Raw genomic sequence first — 16,005 nt, 5'->3', positions numbered from 1 at the left:
TGTTGTCTAGTATAACATTCTGTGTGCGTCATCATCATACTATATTTTCTAGGAACATGTTGCTTCGTCACGATTCTGCGTCTTTTGACTTGATGAAAAAGGCATATAAAATTCCAATACGATATTACGATACATTTTAATTTAATTTCAATCGTCATGCTGTAAGTGTACGTGCTTAAACTGTATATTCAATTACAATTACTAGATTCCTTGTTTACATTTAGAACTTAGCGTTTTGGATGCTCCTTTGTCATTCCACAAGTCAGCAAATGGTCAAAATACATAGATATATGTCATTTCATATTAATACACGATGCACAACTTTTTACAACACATGTTTTTTAAATATTCCTTGTGGAACGCATCCACTTTTACATGGTATGCGTAGTTGTATAAAGACGGAAGCTGATAAAGTGAAATACAGAGATATAACGCATTATATAGCAAAGAACGAATTCAAGACATCGATTTTAAAAAGGATGTACGCTATTTGTTTCTCCATCAACAGTACAACAATGTCTATACCATTATCCTTGATATTCCAACCTTCTCTAATTTTCCATTTCCGTCTAAATTTTGTCCAACCGTGGAAATATTTTTTATTGTTCAATGTTTTAATCAAATTTCTATCTTCTGTACTTGCAGGTCTGGCATTTCAAGGCGACTTTCGGAACACAGGGACATTCGGGGCGTTTCTAAAATAATGAAGTTTCGTCAACTGAACCTGAATCCGTTCCTCCGTGGCCGGTCCAAATCTAAAAAGAAAAACGCCAAGAAGTCGGAGCTTCCCAACCCATCCCCAAAGAAATGTGACCCAGGTAATCACGTGACCGAGCGTCGTATCCATGACAAAAGCAGGCAAAGTAACGAATATGTTTCAGTAAAGGAATCGGATTTAGTTGACCTTGACTTCCATCATAATTCGTCCAAGGTCATTCAAGATGAGGAAAGTCCGTTGGAGTTGAGTGTCGATATCAAGTCGCAGTACAGACTCACATTGGAGGATTATTACTACCCAGTCGGCAACGAGGAGCAGTGTCACTGTGACATCAGATCCGGTTTTATTAGATGTGATCATTATGGAGTGTATGACGATGAAAACCAATATTCGAGTGGCGGAAGTCTCGCTGACAGAGCCAGCCTCGATATCGACCCATACTCCAACACCATCCGCAAGGTGCGGTCACGAATAAAGACAAATCCATGGCTACCGTCTCCAAAACTGAGTCCTCTCTCGCTAACGTCTCCTTCTGAAGCTCTAAGTTCATCTGACGGAGATTCTGGAAGCGAAGTGAACCCAGATGAGAAGGTTGACGATTTATACTGCGAAAATGAGGAGGATTTTAACACGGAAAATGTGAGTCAAGAGGATGAAAACTTACCTGTCACAGCAAAATCGGAAGTGAAAGGTTCCTTGCAAGGTCGACTCCAGTTGCAGGATCTGAATTGTCGATGGTCTATAATTTCTGAAGGTGATATTGATCTGACCTCCCCAACAATTGAAGCTCTGCGTGAAAGCTTTTCAAACCTTGAGCACAAAGTGAGCTTTGAATACGAAGATAAAGTTGACTCTGTATTGGAGAGTGACGTCACGGCTCCACAAAACCTCACCTGTCTTTCCATTAACGATCTCCTTGACGACAACCTCATCCACACCGATGATTCCTCTAGTCTCCAGAGTTCAATGAATAGTTCAGAAGATATTTCTAGTGTAGCGGAAATGTCAACTTCTCGTGAATCCAGTGTTTTGACGGAATCAGAAACTGGCGCAACGACCGAGTCGGAAAACGGAGACAATTTCGATGACTTATCTCCCCTTGACGGAGAACCTAATGAAAATGCATTCCATGTTAAAATGTGCAATATGGACGATTCGATTGATGCGGGGTATTCCAGTTTGAGCCGTGATAGTCGAATGAGTTCAGACTCTGACTCAGACAGTTACACTGCAGAGAAAAAATTACGAAGCATTCGATCAACGACCGACATCAGCACATTCTTCAGAGAGGAGGACGAGGATGAAAATGATAACGAGAAAAGCGTCAGTGAGGGAGACACAACCGCAGAATCCTACGAAAAATTCGCAGACGATCTTCGAAAATGTAACGCCCCGACTAGCAGAACCTTTTCCGAGGTTAGACTCAGTCTCGAAGAAAAGGTAAAACAGCTCCGACTTGAGAAAATGATCGTTGAGCAGAAAATACGAGAAGCACAGGAAGCCGAGAAAATCCGGCTTCAGGAAAAGTTACGATTTAAACAACAGATGTCCGAGCAACGGAAAGAGGTGTTGTTACAAACACTCAACGGTCTTAAGGATAAACTCGAGAGTCAATCCGAACGGCTAGAACAGAACTACTCGGAAGTTCTGAACATGCAGGAGAAATACTCTAGGAAGCGACATCCCTTTCTCTTTGTTGTTCCCACACCAGTGTCATCGTAAACTTTACAAACCGACCAACTCTGTGTTTTACCGTAATATATGGACCGATATTGTGTCATCATCCTGCTACAATTCGTTATGGAGTCTGTGATCGCACTACCGTAAACTTTGTTCACTTTTGGCGTCATAGAAAATTGTGCAACACCTCAGACCCGTCATCATAATTTGTGTACCGACTGTGAAGATGTCGATATCCGTCATCATTTGTAGTGAACCTTTATTCCATTGACACCTATGTACTTAATATGACATCATACTGTTCCATGTATCCCTAACGAGTATATGGGAACTTATGTTATCAGGCACGTTGACGTACATTGTGTTCTTTGCGCGACATTACTGGAATTTATGTGCTATCTACCACGTCACTGTTATTTGTGGTTCCATGATTACATCACTAGAGTATGTGTGCTAGTAAAATCGTCACTGTAATGTGTGTCTCGGATTCTACATCACTGGAGTGACATCTTAAGTTGTGCATATGGTATTACATCACTGGAATATGCATACGTCATCATTACTTGGGCTTTATCAAAAGACACATGAAAATTAACATTATTTTCAATTTTGTGGTCACAACAAAACACAATAATGTCCAAATATCCTTTATTTTAATCAAGCAATCTTTTCACGATATTTTATATTAGCTGTAACTCTTTAAAGTGTGATTTTTCTTAATAACTAATAAGAGAATGTGGATTTTCAAAAGGAAATGACTGATGTGAAAAGCAACAGACAGTTTTATGTTACACATCTACATGTAACGAGGCCAGCGATGGACTACGATTCAATGTGAGACAAACGAAATGTACACCTTATAGACTACGGTAGGATGCCACGTGTTAAAATTGACTATCTAATTTCGCTTTATATGTTTGACATTTTAAAATATGGTTTTCTGTGAATCACGCATACCTACATTGACGAACAAGTAATTGAACACTTGGGATTTTCTCGACCATCAGTGTTATTTTCGTGTAGTCTTTATCTCGTAGATGCTTGGTAGTATTAAATTCTAATACTTTTATCAAGAGTTTGCTTGATCTAGGCTACAAACAGATTTTCTTGCCTAAAAAATCTGCCTATAGCTAACACGTTTAAATCAATGATATAGAGAGCTTCCGAAGTTAGAACGGTATGTCGTTCCTCGGAACTTTACTTTGACATTTTTTTTGTCACGAATCGTGTTTATAGGTGTGTGTCCAATCATTTATTGGAGTTCATCCAATTTTTAGCCAACAGAAAGAAAAACTTTGAGCACTTTTACTTTAAATGAGGCTCGAAGGTTTCAGTTGACTAGAAGCTTTTGAATTAAATTTGAAAGTCTGGACACTTAACATTTTAAGATGACTCATTTTTCCTTAAAATGGCATAAGAGGTAAAGGTAGCCTCACCCAACAAGTTCCTCTCTGAGGTTGTTGGGGTGACGTATTTTCGAAGTGGGTAGATATTACCGACTGTAAACGCTGTATGGTTGAGATATCCTTAAAACTTTTGATGTTGTAGTGTTTAATTTGCATTTTACGTTCGAAAAATCATAACATCCCCCTAAATCCCGCAATGAACTTGTCCTTCCGATATATTGGACAAGCTCATTACGATGAGAGGGGAAGTCAAGTTTATCGTTGTTTATTTATATTATTAAGTGCTCTGTTGATCTATTTATATTGTTTTTATGTTTATGTTTGAAAACAAAGCGTACAAGTGATCACGACTCTCCTGTTGACCTGAAGATTTGATTTTTTTTGGCAAAAGAAATCTTTTTGATTTCAATGTAAATTTCATTGACAATGTGAGTGATGGTACCCGTATATAGTCTTTGTACTGTTGTACAAAACATTGCTAGACATTGCCAACTGAAATAGGTCATAGACTTTCAAATTTATTCTAAAAATTATTCACAGTTTATAAAATGAAAAATCTACGAGAAGCAAAAATATTGTCAATAGTACGTTTAGCTTAAACATATTTCAGTCTCCGGGATGGATTTCAAAACTATGGCGTACAGACAACAAGATGACTCGGTCACTTGCACGATTTGTTAACTGTTTACATTAGGTCATAGTGCTCTATGTTAATTTATTGGTGTTCATGTTATTTAAATACATCTGTATACCACTGACAAGTTTCTCTCAAAATACTCAACCTATCGAATCGGATGGAAAGAAGATAAATGTAATCGACGATTTTTCACGATTTCATGAAAAAGAACTACTTGGAAGAATATTGTAAATGTAAATATACGATAACGAGATCTAAATCCTTTTAACATTACTGTGTTTCCTTTCATCAAAATAAAATAGTTTTATTTGTAATCTAAGGATGTGTCTGTGATTTCTTGTTTCTCGATATATTACGTATTTGTACAGTTTACAATACATACCAACAAGTGGTTTTCAATAGATCAAACGTTTCGATGGAAAAAGAGAAGAAAAAGCAGAAATAAGATACATCCACAGTGTGGGTAACTTAGAAGTCAAGTGTTAAATGGTACAGTACATGTCAAATGCCAGGTCCGCTTCAGATAAGGAAATGTGAAGTCACTTTTGTATTGCGATTTGATGACCGTACTCATAATATCATCATATTCCCTTTAAAAAGTTAAATGGAGTGTATTTTTAGCCTACTTCGATACCGTGGATTAAAGACGTAGACAAATACCCTCATGTGAATTGTCATTTTTGATTTTAATATGTAACCTAATCATTGTATTCAAGATATTGAGGTTGGTCAAAAAGTGCACTGCTTTAAACTAAATCATATTTTTGGATTATTCAAAGGTTATAGCGGATAAAGTCGCCAAAATACAAAATAAGCGGTGCACTAAAACGTCAGTTAAATAACATTGTCTTACACGAAACAAGGCTGAAATTTGCCATGTACGACACCTTTTAATCACTGGCTTCGCCATCGTGATATATAAGATTCATAAGAAGGCATCAAAATCTACCTCTGTTAATCTCTCATGTAGACTATTGGGCGTTTCGGTAAGAGGACAGAGTTTACCTCATAGAGGTAAAAACCAATTACAAAATAGAAAGGTTCAAAAGAATCAATGGATACCTTAGCAGAACAAATTTGTTTAAGAAAAAAATAAGATTACAAATTATATCACGATTTTGATCATGCAATTTGGTAGGGGTTGCAATTCTTGTACAAAAAAAACATACTATATAGTCGGTTAATTTCACGGGGAAAAATACACAGCTTTTCTGCAATATCAAAAAATTAAAGTTTCGCGATTTTTGTAATGCTTTGCGACATCGCGAAAATATCAAACCCTCGAATATAAGTGATCATACAGCAACTGTATAAATAACAACATTTGTCAAATGTGAAACGTATACTCTGACGGGTGGTGAGCCTGAGGTTATGTAATTGTCCTATGTTCCGATCTGTTGCTTCTTACTGAAAGAATATCTGGAGGTTGCTGATTGTGATTAAAAGAAATAAAAAAAATCTCTACGAAGATTACTTTCCTCATGTTTCTGATGAACACATGGCCCAGACACGTCAACACTACTCAACCATTTCCTGATTATAATTCTATGGTGTCACAAAAAATCGGCTTCATTGATACGTAAGTAAACATCACGGAATGGGCACTCGATGGATCGTATCATGTTCGCCATTCGGAGATGTTCCTTAGTTCGTAGTGGCTAGGTAGAAAAGGCGTGAGAAAAAAACCAGTCAATATTAACCAATATAAGATTGAACATGACCAGTTTAAAAATGAACTAGTAAGACTAGTTTAATGAAAAACTATATACCTTTTTTAAAATGTACTAGACCAGTTTAAGAATGGACTGGAGAAATTAGTAATGAACTACACCAATTTAAGATTAACTTTTTAAGATTTTTAAGTTTAAAATGAATTAGACTAGTTTGAAAATGAACTAGACCAGTTTGAAAATGAACTAGACCAGATTAATAGTGGACTGGACTAATGTAGCAAGGAACTACACCAATTTAGTAATGAACTACACTGATTTTAAATGATCTACACCAATTTAATAATGAACTAAACTAATTTTAAATGAACTACATATGTCAAATTTAAAATGAACTACATATTTTGGTTTAAATTAATTAGACCCGTTTGAAAATGAACGGGACTAATTTCGAAATTAATTACATCAGTTAAGAAATTAATACACAAATATTGGCGTAACCCATAACCTGTATATAATTACAAAATTAGCGTCAAACCCTAGTAGTATTATTGACCAGTTGAAGTTAAATACTGTTTTGTAAAAAAAAATAATTTTGAAATATTGAATCTGATAAAGGGGACTGTTGTTTACGTGCATGCATCAGAATACATTAAAATAAATAAAACAGAATTATCTCCAACAACATAAAACTTTTATAGACTATGGTGTGTCTAAGCCATGGGACAGAACCCAGAGCCTTCCTCAGAGGATGCAGCCAGACACACCACATAGACCATAACAAAGCATGTACTTGTCAGTAATCATTATCTGATGTAATTATTATCAGAATGCCTCAAAGCTAGATTGTCTTAAACCATAAAACTTATGAGATTTCATTAACGATATTAATGTTCTTCTGTCGAGTAGTCAACTTTACAAATCATACCACTAGTAGGATTAATTTTTTATCATAATTTGACCTACATATCTGTGTGTATGGAAGTTATCGGAAGACGGAAATAAAAAAATGAAATTCTACAAACGCCATGAAAACACAGCTCAAAAGAACTGTCTACACAGTTGGAAAGGCACAACACGCCAAATAACTTTAAAATATTAGTTCGGAGACCAACAATTTAAAACATATTAAACACACATGAAATTGTTTATTATAAATATTTCAAAACCTATTATATTGGATGTATAATTATGGTTTTCATTTTAAACGATAATACGCATTTATTTTTTTCACAGACCATCAAACTCTTTCATGTTGAAGACGATTTGAACGGAACGGATCAGCCGCTTAATTGGAGGCACGCTGTGTAACAAGCGTATGATTGATTGTCACTTTCAATAATCGGATGTTCACGGAGATGTATCGATCTAACATAACGTAGGAGCTCAGTATACACCAGTACGCCTATACTTAGCGGGCTAACTTCATTAGGATATCTCTCTATTCGATCTAGTTGTGCTAACTATATCGACTTAAGACGTCCGTCAATCCGCGTGGTTTTTTTTTATCAATGTCCGAACAACGTCCAGTTGCATTAGGACGGATCGAGAATAGAAGAGATACGCAATAATACATGTACATATATCTAGTTTGTTGACTAAATTGCATACCTTGTGTGTATACGAATACAGTGCTTGGAGCTCGTCTGTGCGTTACGGGAGTCTGTGGCAGGGGAGTAGGAACCGGGGGGGGGGCAGGACGGGAGGGGTAAACATGTCTTTTTGTCCCCCCTCCCCCATTTTCGCCGAATGAAATGTTCTAAAAAACACAACCCTTGATAGAAAAAAGGGTCCTCCTGCACATTTTTGTGTATCATTTTAAAAAATTTCCGCTGCGCGGCGCGTTTCCTAAAACGTTCAAGCACGTAATGTTCAAACCTTTGATAATGAAAACTCAATACACTGAACTAGACTAAAACTATCCATCAAAGGATTATAATATTTCAAAAAACGTTTCTTGAAAGATTAATTTGTTTATATGTCTTAGCAAGACAATCAATTCATTATCATTTTGAGTTACACAACAATGTGCTGATGGTGTGAATCCGATATGTTCAGATCGAACTGAGTTGCATAATGGTACGACGACACTCACAATTATCATTTCTGAATGCAGGTAACTTTAAATCGAAAAATTACCGTGTTAGAACGCTTTAATATCATCAAAATTCATCGTAAAACTCATCTCTGCCATTCTTAATGATAGATTTTTTCCTGGGTTCGGTGTGCGCGAGGGGGGTGTTACTAAATATTGAGGACCTTTTCCCCCCATTACGTTTCATCTTCCTACGCCACTGTGTGGTAAGTATATGGGTGTTGCGTTTATTTGCTAATAAAAAAGCACAGATCTCCTTTCAATTTTAAAGTGTTATCTCATTGTACCATACTGCCAAAGGTTACGAACACACGTCGCATTCCGATTAAGTAGAGTTACTCCCCTTCGTTTCAATCAGTACGGATTTTTTCTCTTTAAGCATTTGGTAAATGTCAGAATGATTCCGTGAAACCAAAATTACAAGCTTTATACCAAGGTTGATACCTAGCTGCGGCCCTGTGTTAGCCTCATTGATGGATTTACTTAATTACATTGTATTGGCGATAGTGTGTAACTGTAATTACAAGTGAAATTGTATTTATTTAGCTCAATGCATTTCATAAAAGCACGCATTTGCATTGTGAGCGTGATGTAATAAATGTATTATTGTAAATTTATGTCAATCCAAAAGCAATTTGGCAAAACTTACCAGAATATATAGATGTGCCACGCTATAGTAATGGGTCACATTAACTTATGACACTACAAACTCGTCTGTTTTATCTAGCGGGAATCTTAATGTCACCACGCTTGGGATCTTCGCGAAACAACGCATGCGTGAGAATGCATTGTTTAGTAGCAACATTTCAATCTAGGTCAACTATACCAAAACATTTAAAATCAATTTTAAAGCGAATCTTCATTAACTCGACACGCCAGTGCGTCAACGTATAGTTTGGGAGGGCCAATTAATCACATTCAAACCTAGTTGTAGTTTCTTTGGAGGATGAAAAATGAGAATTTTGATATCAATATTATGGAGTAGGAATAGAAATCAATACAGTATTTCTATGGAATGAGAAAAACATGATTTATATAGCCCTTCTGGTTTTGGAGGTTCGATAAATTGTCGTAGCAACACACGAGAGAGGTAAAGATGCTTGATGGAAATGATTCCGAATGATATATTGCCCCGTCGCCATTTTGAATCCTATGAGTCATGTGTCGCCATTTTGAATCCTATGAGTCATGTGCGTGTTTGAAATCAATAAGATCCTTACAGGGAGTTCAAACATGTCTCAGATATGTTAGCTTGAATATTTTTGCGCAATTTTATCAAAACGATTTGAATAGATCATTCACTTAAATAAGACATTATAGTATGTGTATATATTTATGCGATTCGTTTTCTATAATAATAATTAAAACGACGAATATTAATGAATATTTTCACTCGAATGTCACCGTTTGAAACATTTTTTTAACTGGATAAACTGACAATACTTTAAATATCGACGCTTCAGTGTCAAATTGTACTTGACACAAACATGCAAGGAGGGGATCTGGTGGTATAACCTTCAAAGCGACAAATTCTCCCAAAATGAGGCCAAATTCGTTTAGAGGCCAATCAGGAATTGGCAAATATGTTCGTCAAGTATCAAACAGTCCACATAAAGAGGGAAATGAAATAGTTTTATTAAATTTACGAGAAATTCCGATACAGGAATTGTATCACTTAGTGCAGAAAATAACACGAGTTTCCTTCAGTAACAATACATATACACATGTGTATACATCACGTACAAGTAATTGAAATTTTTATATTGTCTTTTTTTGCAGTTGTACAACTGAATTACATTAAATATTATTTTCTTTCTGAAATGTATATATGGATAATGGAAATATAGGGATTCTCAAGATGTGCTTTGTGCTGATAAATATAGTTATATATTTGGTGTTATTACTAGAAGTATATATTATTTTACTGGTATTACATATTTTATTATTTTTTTACTTAAAGAGTATTTCGCTGGATTCCATGATTTATGATAAACAGAGTAAATTATTTCCTACACAAACCATCATTTAATATTACTAATCATCAGTGTTATTTTTATCGATATCCAGAGAATTTGTAGTTGTGTGTTTATTACATGCATGCGATTCCGCTGGATATTATGATATCACTTGGATATTTAAGGATAGTTCGCGAGAATTCCTCCCGCTATTAATATGTTGTACAACATGGATAAACTTTCTTGTTAAACGTCTGAAAGTGGGTCTTTCGCGAAAACAACACATGGAAATCACGAAATTAAGCCATTTCGATAATATCCACGCACACGGTTGGTAAAGTATCCACTTCAGTTTCTGTAAACATATTTTTGCGTTTATTTAAATTCTTGATTTCAGTTTCTCAAACTTTTTTCGCGGATTTGAAAAAAAATGAATTGAAATACCTTTCAATATAATTAACTTTTGCGAATTTTCTTTAATTGCGAAATTCGCGAAAGATAATCGCACACGAAAGTAAATCGCACACAACGCACACAAAAGTAAATCGCACACAACGCTCACAAAAGTAAATCGCACAAAACGCACACAAAAGTAAATCGAACACAACGCACACAAAAGTAAATTGCACTCAAATGTAAATCGCACATAAAAGTAAATTGTACTCAAATGTTAATTGCACACGAAAGTAAATTGCACTCAAATGTAAATCGCACACGAAAGTAAATTGCATACGAAAGTAAATCGTATACTAAAGTAAATCGTACACGAAAGTAAATCGTACACGAAAGTAAATCGCACACAAAAGTAAATTGCACACGAAAGTAAATTGCATACGAAAGTAAATCGTATACTAAAGTAAATCGTACACGAAAGTAAATCGCACACAAAAGTAAATCGCACACGAAAGTAAATTGCATATATACGAAAGTAAATCGTACACAAAAGTAAATCGCACACAAAAGTAAATAATACACGAAAGTAAATAATACACAAAAGTAAATCGCACACAAAAGTAAATAATACACGAAAGTAAATTGCACACGAAAGTAAATAATACACGAAAGTAAATTGCACACAAAAGTAAATCGCACACAAAAGTAAATCGCATACTAATGTAAATAACACACGAAAGTAAATCGCACACGAAAGTAAATCGTACACGAAAGTAAATCGCACACAAAAGTAAATAATACACGAAAGTAAATTGCACACGAAAGTAAATAATACACGAAAGTAAATTACACACAAAAGTAAATCGCACACAAAAGTAAATCGCATACTAATGTAAATAACACACGAAAGTAAATCGCACACGAAAGTAAATCGTACACGAAAGTAAATCGCACACAAAAGTAAATAATACACAAAAGTAAATTGCACACGAAAGTAAATCGCACACAAAAGTAAATCGCACACAAAAGTAAATTGCACACAAAAGTAAATAATACACAAAAGTAAATTGCACACGAAAGTAAATCGTACACGAAAGTAAATCGCATACTAATGTAAATAACACACGAAAGTAAATCGTACACGAAAGTAAATCGCACACAAAAGTAAATAATACTCAAAAGTAAATTGCACACGAAAGTAAATCGTGCACGAAAGTAAATCGCACACAAAAGTAAATAATACACAAAAGTAAATTGCACACGAAAGTAAATTGCACACGATAGTAAATCGTACACGAAAAAAAATCGCACACAAAAGTAAATAATACACAAAAGTAAATTGCACACGAAAGTAAATCGTACATAATACACAAAAGTAAAATTGCACACGAAAGTAAATCGTACACGAAAGTAAATCGCACACAAAAGTAAATAATACACAAAAGTAAATTGCACACGAAAGTAAATTGCACACGAAAGTAAATCGCACACAAAAGTAAATAATACACAAAAGTAAATCGCACACAAAAGTAAATAATACACGAAAGTAAATCGCACACAAAAGTAAATAATACACGAAAGTAAATAATACACGAAAGTAAATCGCACACAAAAGTAAATCGTACACAAAAGTAAATCGCACACAAAAGTAAATAATACACGAAAGTAAATAATACACAAAAGTAAATCGCACACAAAAGTAAATCGTATACAAAAGTAAATCGCACACAAAAGTAAATCGTACACGAAAGTAAATCGTACACAAAAGTAAATTGCACACAAAAGTAAATAATACACGAAAGTAGATCGTACACGAAAGTAAATCGTACACAAAAGTAAATAATACACAAAAGTAAATCGCACACAAAAGTAAATAATACACAAAAGTAAATCGCACACAAAAGTAAATAATACACAAAAGTAAATCGCACACAAAAGTAAATAATACACAAAAGTAAATTGCACACGATAGTAAATCGCACACAAAAGTAAATAATACACAAAAGTAAATCGCACACAAAAGTAAATAATACACAAAAGTAAATTGCACACGAAAGTAAATCGCACACAAAAGTAAATAATACACAAAAGTAAATTGCACACAAAAGTAAATAATACACAAAAGTAAATTGCACACGATAGTAAATCGCACACAAAAGTAAATAATACACAAAAGTAAATCGCATACTAATGTAAATAACACACGAAAGTAAATTGCACACGAAAGTAAATAATACACGAAAGTAAATCGCACACGAAAGTAAATCGCATACGAAACTAAATCGTACACTATAGTAAATCGCACGAAAGAAAATGGGATTTCAATACACTGACATTTAACTGTAGCGTTTTTGAGACTGTTATTTTACACTCACTCAAATCATATATATTATGTCTTGCAATTTATAAATATGAAGTAAACTCAAAACATCACAAAATGTTTCGAGAGGAAAATACCGAGGAGATAGAAATCAATACAGATACCAAGAAGAACAATGTAAAATCTCACAAAAGAACTATAACTAATATTGTGCTTACTATAATAGACGTCGTGCGGTGCAACAATTATTAGAAAACATTTCAACAACACACTACGGTCAAATCTGTCTATAAGTCCACACAATTGACACAGGGTAAATAGGTTTTATAAAGCAGGTGGTCTTTATACAGATGTGGTCTTTATACAGAGGTGGTCGTTATACAGAGGTGGTCTTTATACATAGGTGGTCTTTATACAGAGGTGGTCTTTATACAGAGGTGGTCTTTATACAGAGGTGGTCGTTATACAGAGGTGGTCTTTATACAGAGGTGGTCGCTAAGATATCACTCTACACAATGTAACTGTATAAACGGAGACCATCCAATTAAATGTGTAAATCCAGGGTCCAGTGTAATCAACCTTCCTTAACTTTTCCTTAACTTGAAATTATTTCAGACGTTTAGTCCTTTAACGTTATTTGTAACGTTTAACGGGAGGTAACTCGAATTTATTTTGCTGCTTCTTCAAACGCATTTCAGCATCCTGCCAATTAGTTCCACTCATAAAATGCTAATATCAGCTTAATTCAGCCAAATCTATTTTCCTAACAACTCTTTATACTTATTTAACCATATCCAAACAATATTTTATTATCGGAAAGCTCTTAGGCTTATAAATAATTACCTTCAAGCCCTATGTTAAAGGGACAATTCAGTCTAAGAGAAAATTGAAATTTGTACATATATTGGAAAAAAACCCAGTTCTAATAGAATATAAATCAGTCGATTTTCCTGTGATATGCCAGAAAAGCCTATGGTGGTGAAATGCGTGTATAATGTTAAAACTCGCTCGCTGTCCGTCATTACACACTGTGGTCGAACATTTTGTATGCCGAACATTGTCCCTTACTCGTACAGTAATTCAACTTTTGTCTAGAACTGCTCAAATCGCTCTGACAGTAGTGTGTTTACCTTATTAGGTGAATTGTCTTACCTACAAAATCATTTTATCACCTCCACAGGGGTTATGTAGTTCATTTGTGTGTCATGCGTGACTTCGGCTCGGGTATGGGTACAGCGTACATTTTGTACCTGCTTAACCGTATTGATCAACGATTTGTAATTACAACGGTATCAATTCAAATACTAAATAGTGACGTGGGATTTGTCAATATTTGATGTTTCATAAGAAATGTAGAACAATACATTTATGCCATATTTTGCTTCTTGGTTACGTAAAAGAATTAACCTGAGTGAATTGTCCCTTTAATTATTGTATATAATAATCAACTAATATTGATGTGTGGTATTCAGGTTGATGAAATATCACTTAGATTTACTAATCTACTACTCGTTTTCTAAAAGCGAAACTTAGCTAACATCAACACTGTTGGATCATTTGATATCGTAATGTACAATATATGTTAATACCAAAAACAGCAATATAAACTCGAGTAACCTCCCTTTTTCTTTTTCATTTGAAAATATTTTTATTAAATCATTAGATTTAATAGGGATTGGGCAGCAGGCTATGCCTATATAAGCCCTCTCCCTTTTTCTTTCATACCTACAGGTGTAATACTGGCTGGTCCAGGGCAATACACTCATGTCGCCTGAGGCTGTATTGCATGTCTACCTGTGCAATAAAGCCTCGTGACGTCACGGCGTCAATAAAATCTCTATTTCCTCGGTAAAATTTAAACATTTTTTTTCTCACAAATATGACTGGTTTTACTACAAAAGATGCAAACAATGAAATTTGTGTTGAAAATATCACATAATTTTTCATGTATGGAAAATTGACTTCCAGTCGTGGATTTCTTCGAATTTATTTCAAAATGGCGGGATATTATAGTTGTAAAATTGCAATAAAACGTCGAGGTACGAAAGAAAAATACTCTTTCATAAGTGGATATGAAGGATAGGGATATTCTACCCTCGGGATCACAAAATGTTGCAAAACCCTCGGCAAGCCTCGGGTTTTACTACATTTTGTGACACTCGGGTAGAATATCCCTATCCTTCATATCCACATATGAAAGAGTCTTATAATATTACACAAGTTACCGATCCCATGACATTTTTAACCCATTCACACCTGCAAATCTATAATGAACTGTTCCAACCATTGAATTGGAAGCGTTCAAATGTGTCTCCAGGGATGAATGTTTTAGACTTCATAGAAGAACGTTACAGCAGTCGAGGAAAAATCTTAGGTTACAGCAGGTTTAATGAAACAGAACAATTTTCATAATAAACAAATTTATTCAGTAATAAGTAATAAAATAACATTAAAAAAATCCATTTTTATAAGTATCTTAAATCGTAATTGGGGCAAAATATGTACGAAATGTATTCAGAATAATTTTTAGTTTTATATAATCAAAATATATTTGTTAAAATTACATCCGAATCCAAATGTCGAATATGACAAATTGACATATACTAGGTGTAGGTATTAATAATTGCAATGTATTTGAAAAATCAAAATAAAATTTTGTAGAACATTGTTGCTTTGCCGTTTATGCAACATATTCTTGCTCAAATGCTTGGATACCAATTTGGAAGAAAAGGCGAAGAGAATGTTTCGTCAATATGTGCTAAATATTCCTGCACATTTCTCATTTCAAGCAATTTACAAAATATGCATTTAAATCACACAAAATATTTTGTTTTAAAACATTTTTTACTCATTTTCAAAAATATATCACAAGACATACAAAAGCAACACTCAATTATACAAAAAGACAGTTACAAAAAAAAAAAAAAAAAAAAAAAAACGAAGTAAAAACAACAAAAAAGTGAAAAAAAATTAAATAAAATAATAAAAACAAACAAACAAACACACAATAACACACACACAAAACAAATCAATGAGGACATAAGCAACAAGAGACAACAAAATATTTACAATATATCATTCTTATAGTTATATCCAATAAAAGTTATTATGTGTTATGCAGTCAAACCTGT

General features: G+C 34.3%; 1 protein-coding gene across 3 annotated transcripts in view; it reads left to right on the top strand.

Annotated features, from left to right (window-relative positions):
* Positions 1-4,760, top strand: part of LOC138308465 (clumping factor A-like) — a 50,722-nt gene extending 45,962 nt beyond the window's left edge. For all 3 annotated transcript variants that reach the window (XM_069249448.1, XM_069249449.1, XM_069249447.1), the window contains exon 2: positions 646-4,760. In XM_069249448.1, the coding sequence (XP_069105549.1) occupies positions 704-2,440 (1,737 nt within the window). In that variant the 5' untranslated portion in view covers positions 646-703 and the 3' untranslated portion in view covers positions 2,441-4,760. The remainder of the gene's footprint in view (positions 1-645) is intronic.
* The last annotated feature ends 11,245 nt before the right edge of the window (positions 4,761-16,005 follow it).

The sequence above is a fragment of the Argopecten irradians genome, chromosome 15 (assembly GCF_041381155.1).
Source record: "Argopecten irradians isolate NY chromosome 15, Ai_NY, whole genome shotgun sequence".
Classification (NCBI taxonomy): domain Eukaryota; kingdom Metazoa; phylum Mollusca; class Bivalvia; order Pectinida; family Pectinidae; genus Argopecten; species Argopecten irradians.
Note: the sequence above shows the minus strand (reverse complement) of the source record. Positions and strands in the feature narration are given on the sequence as shown.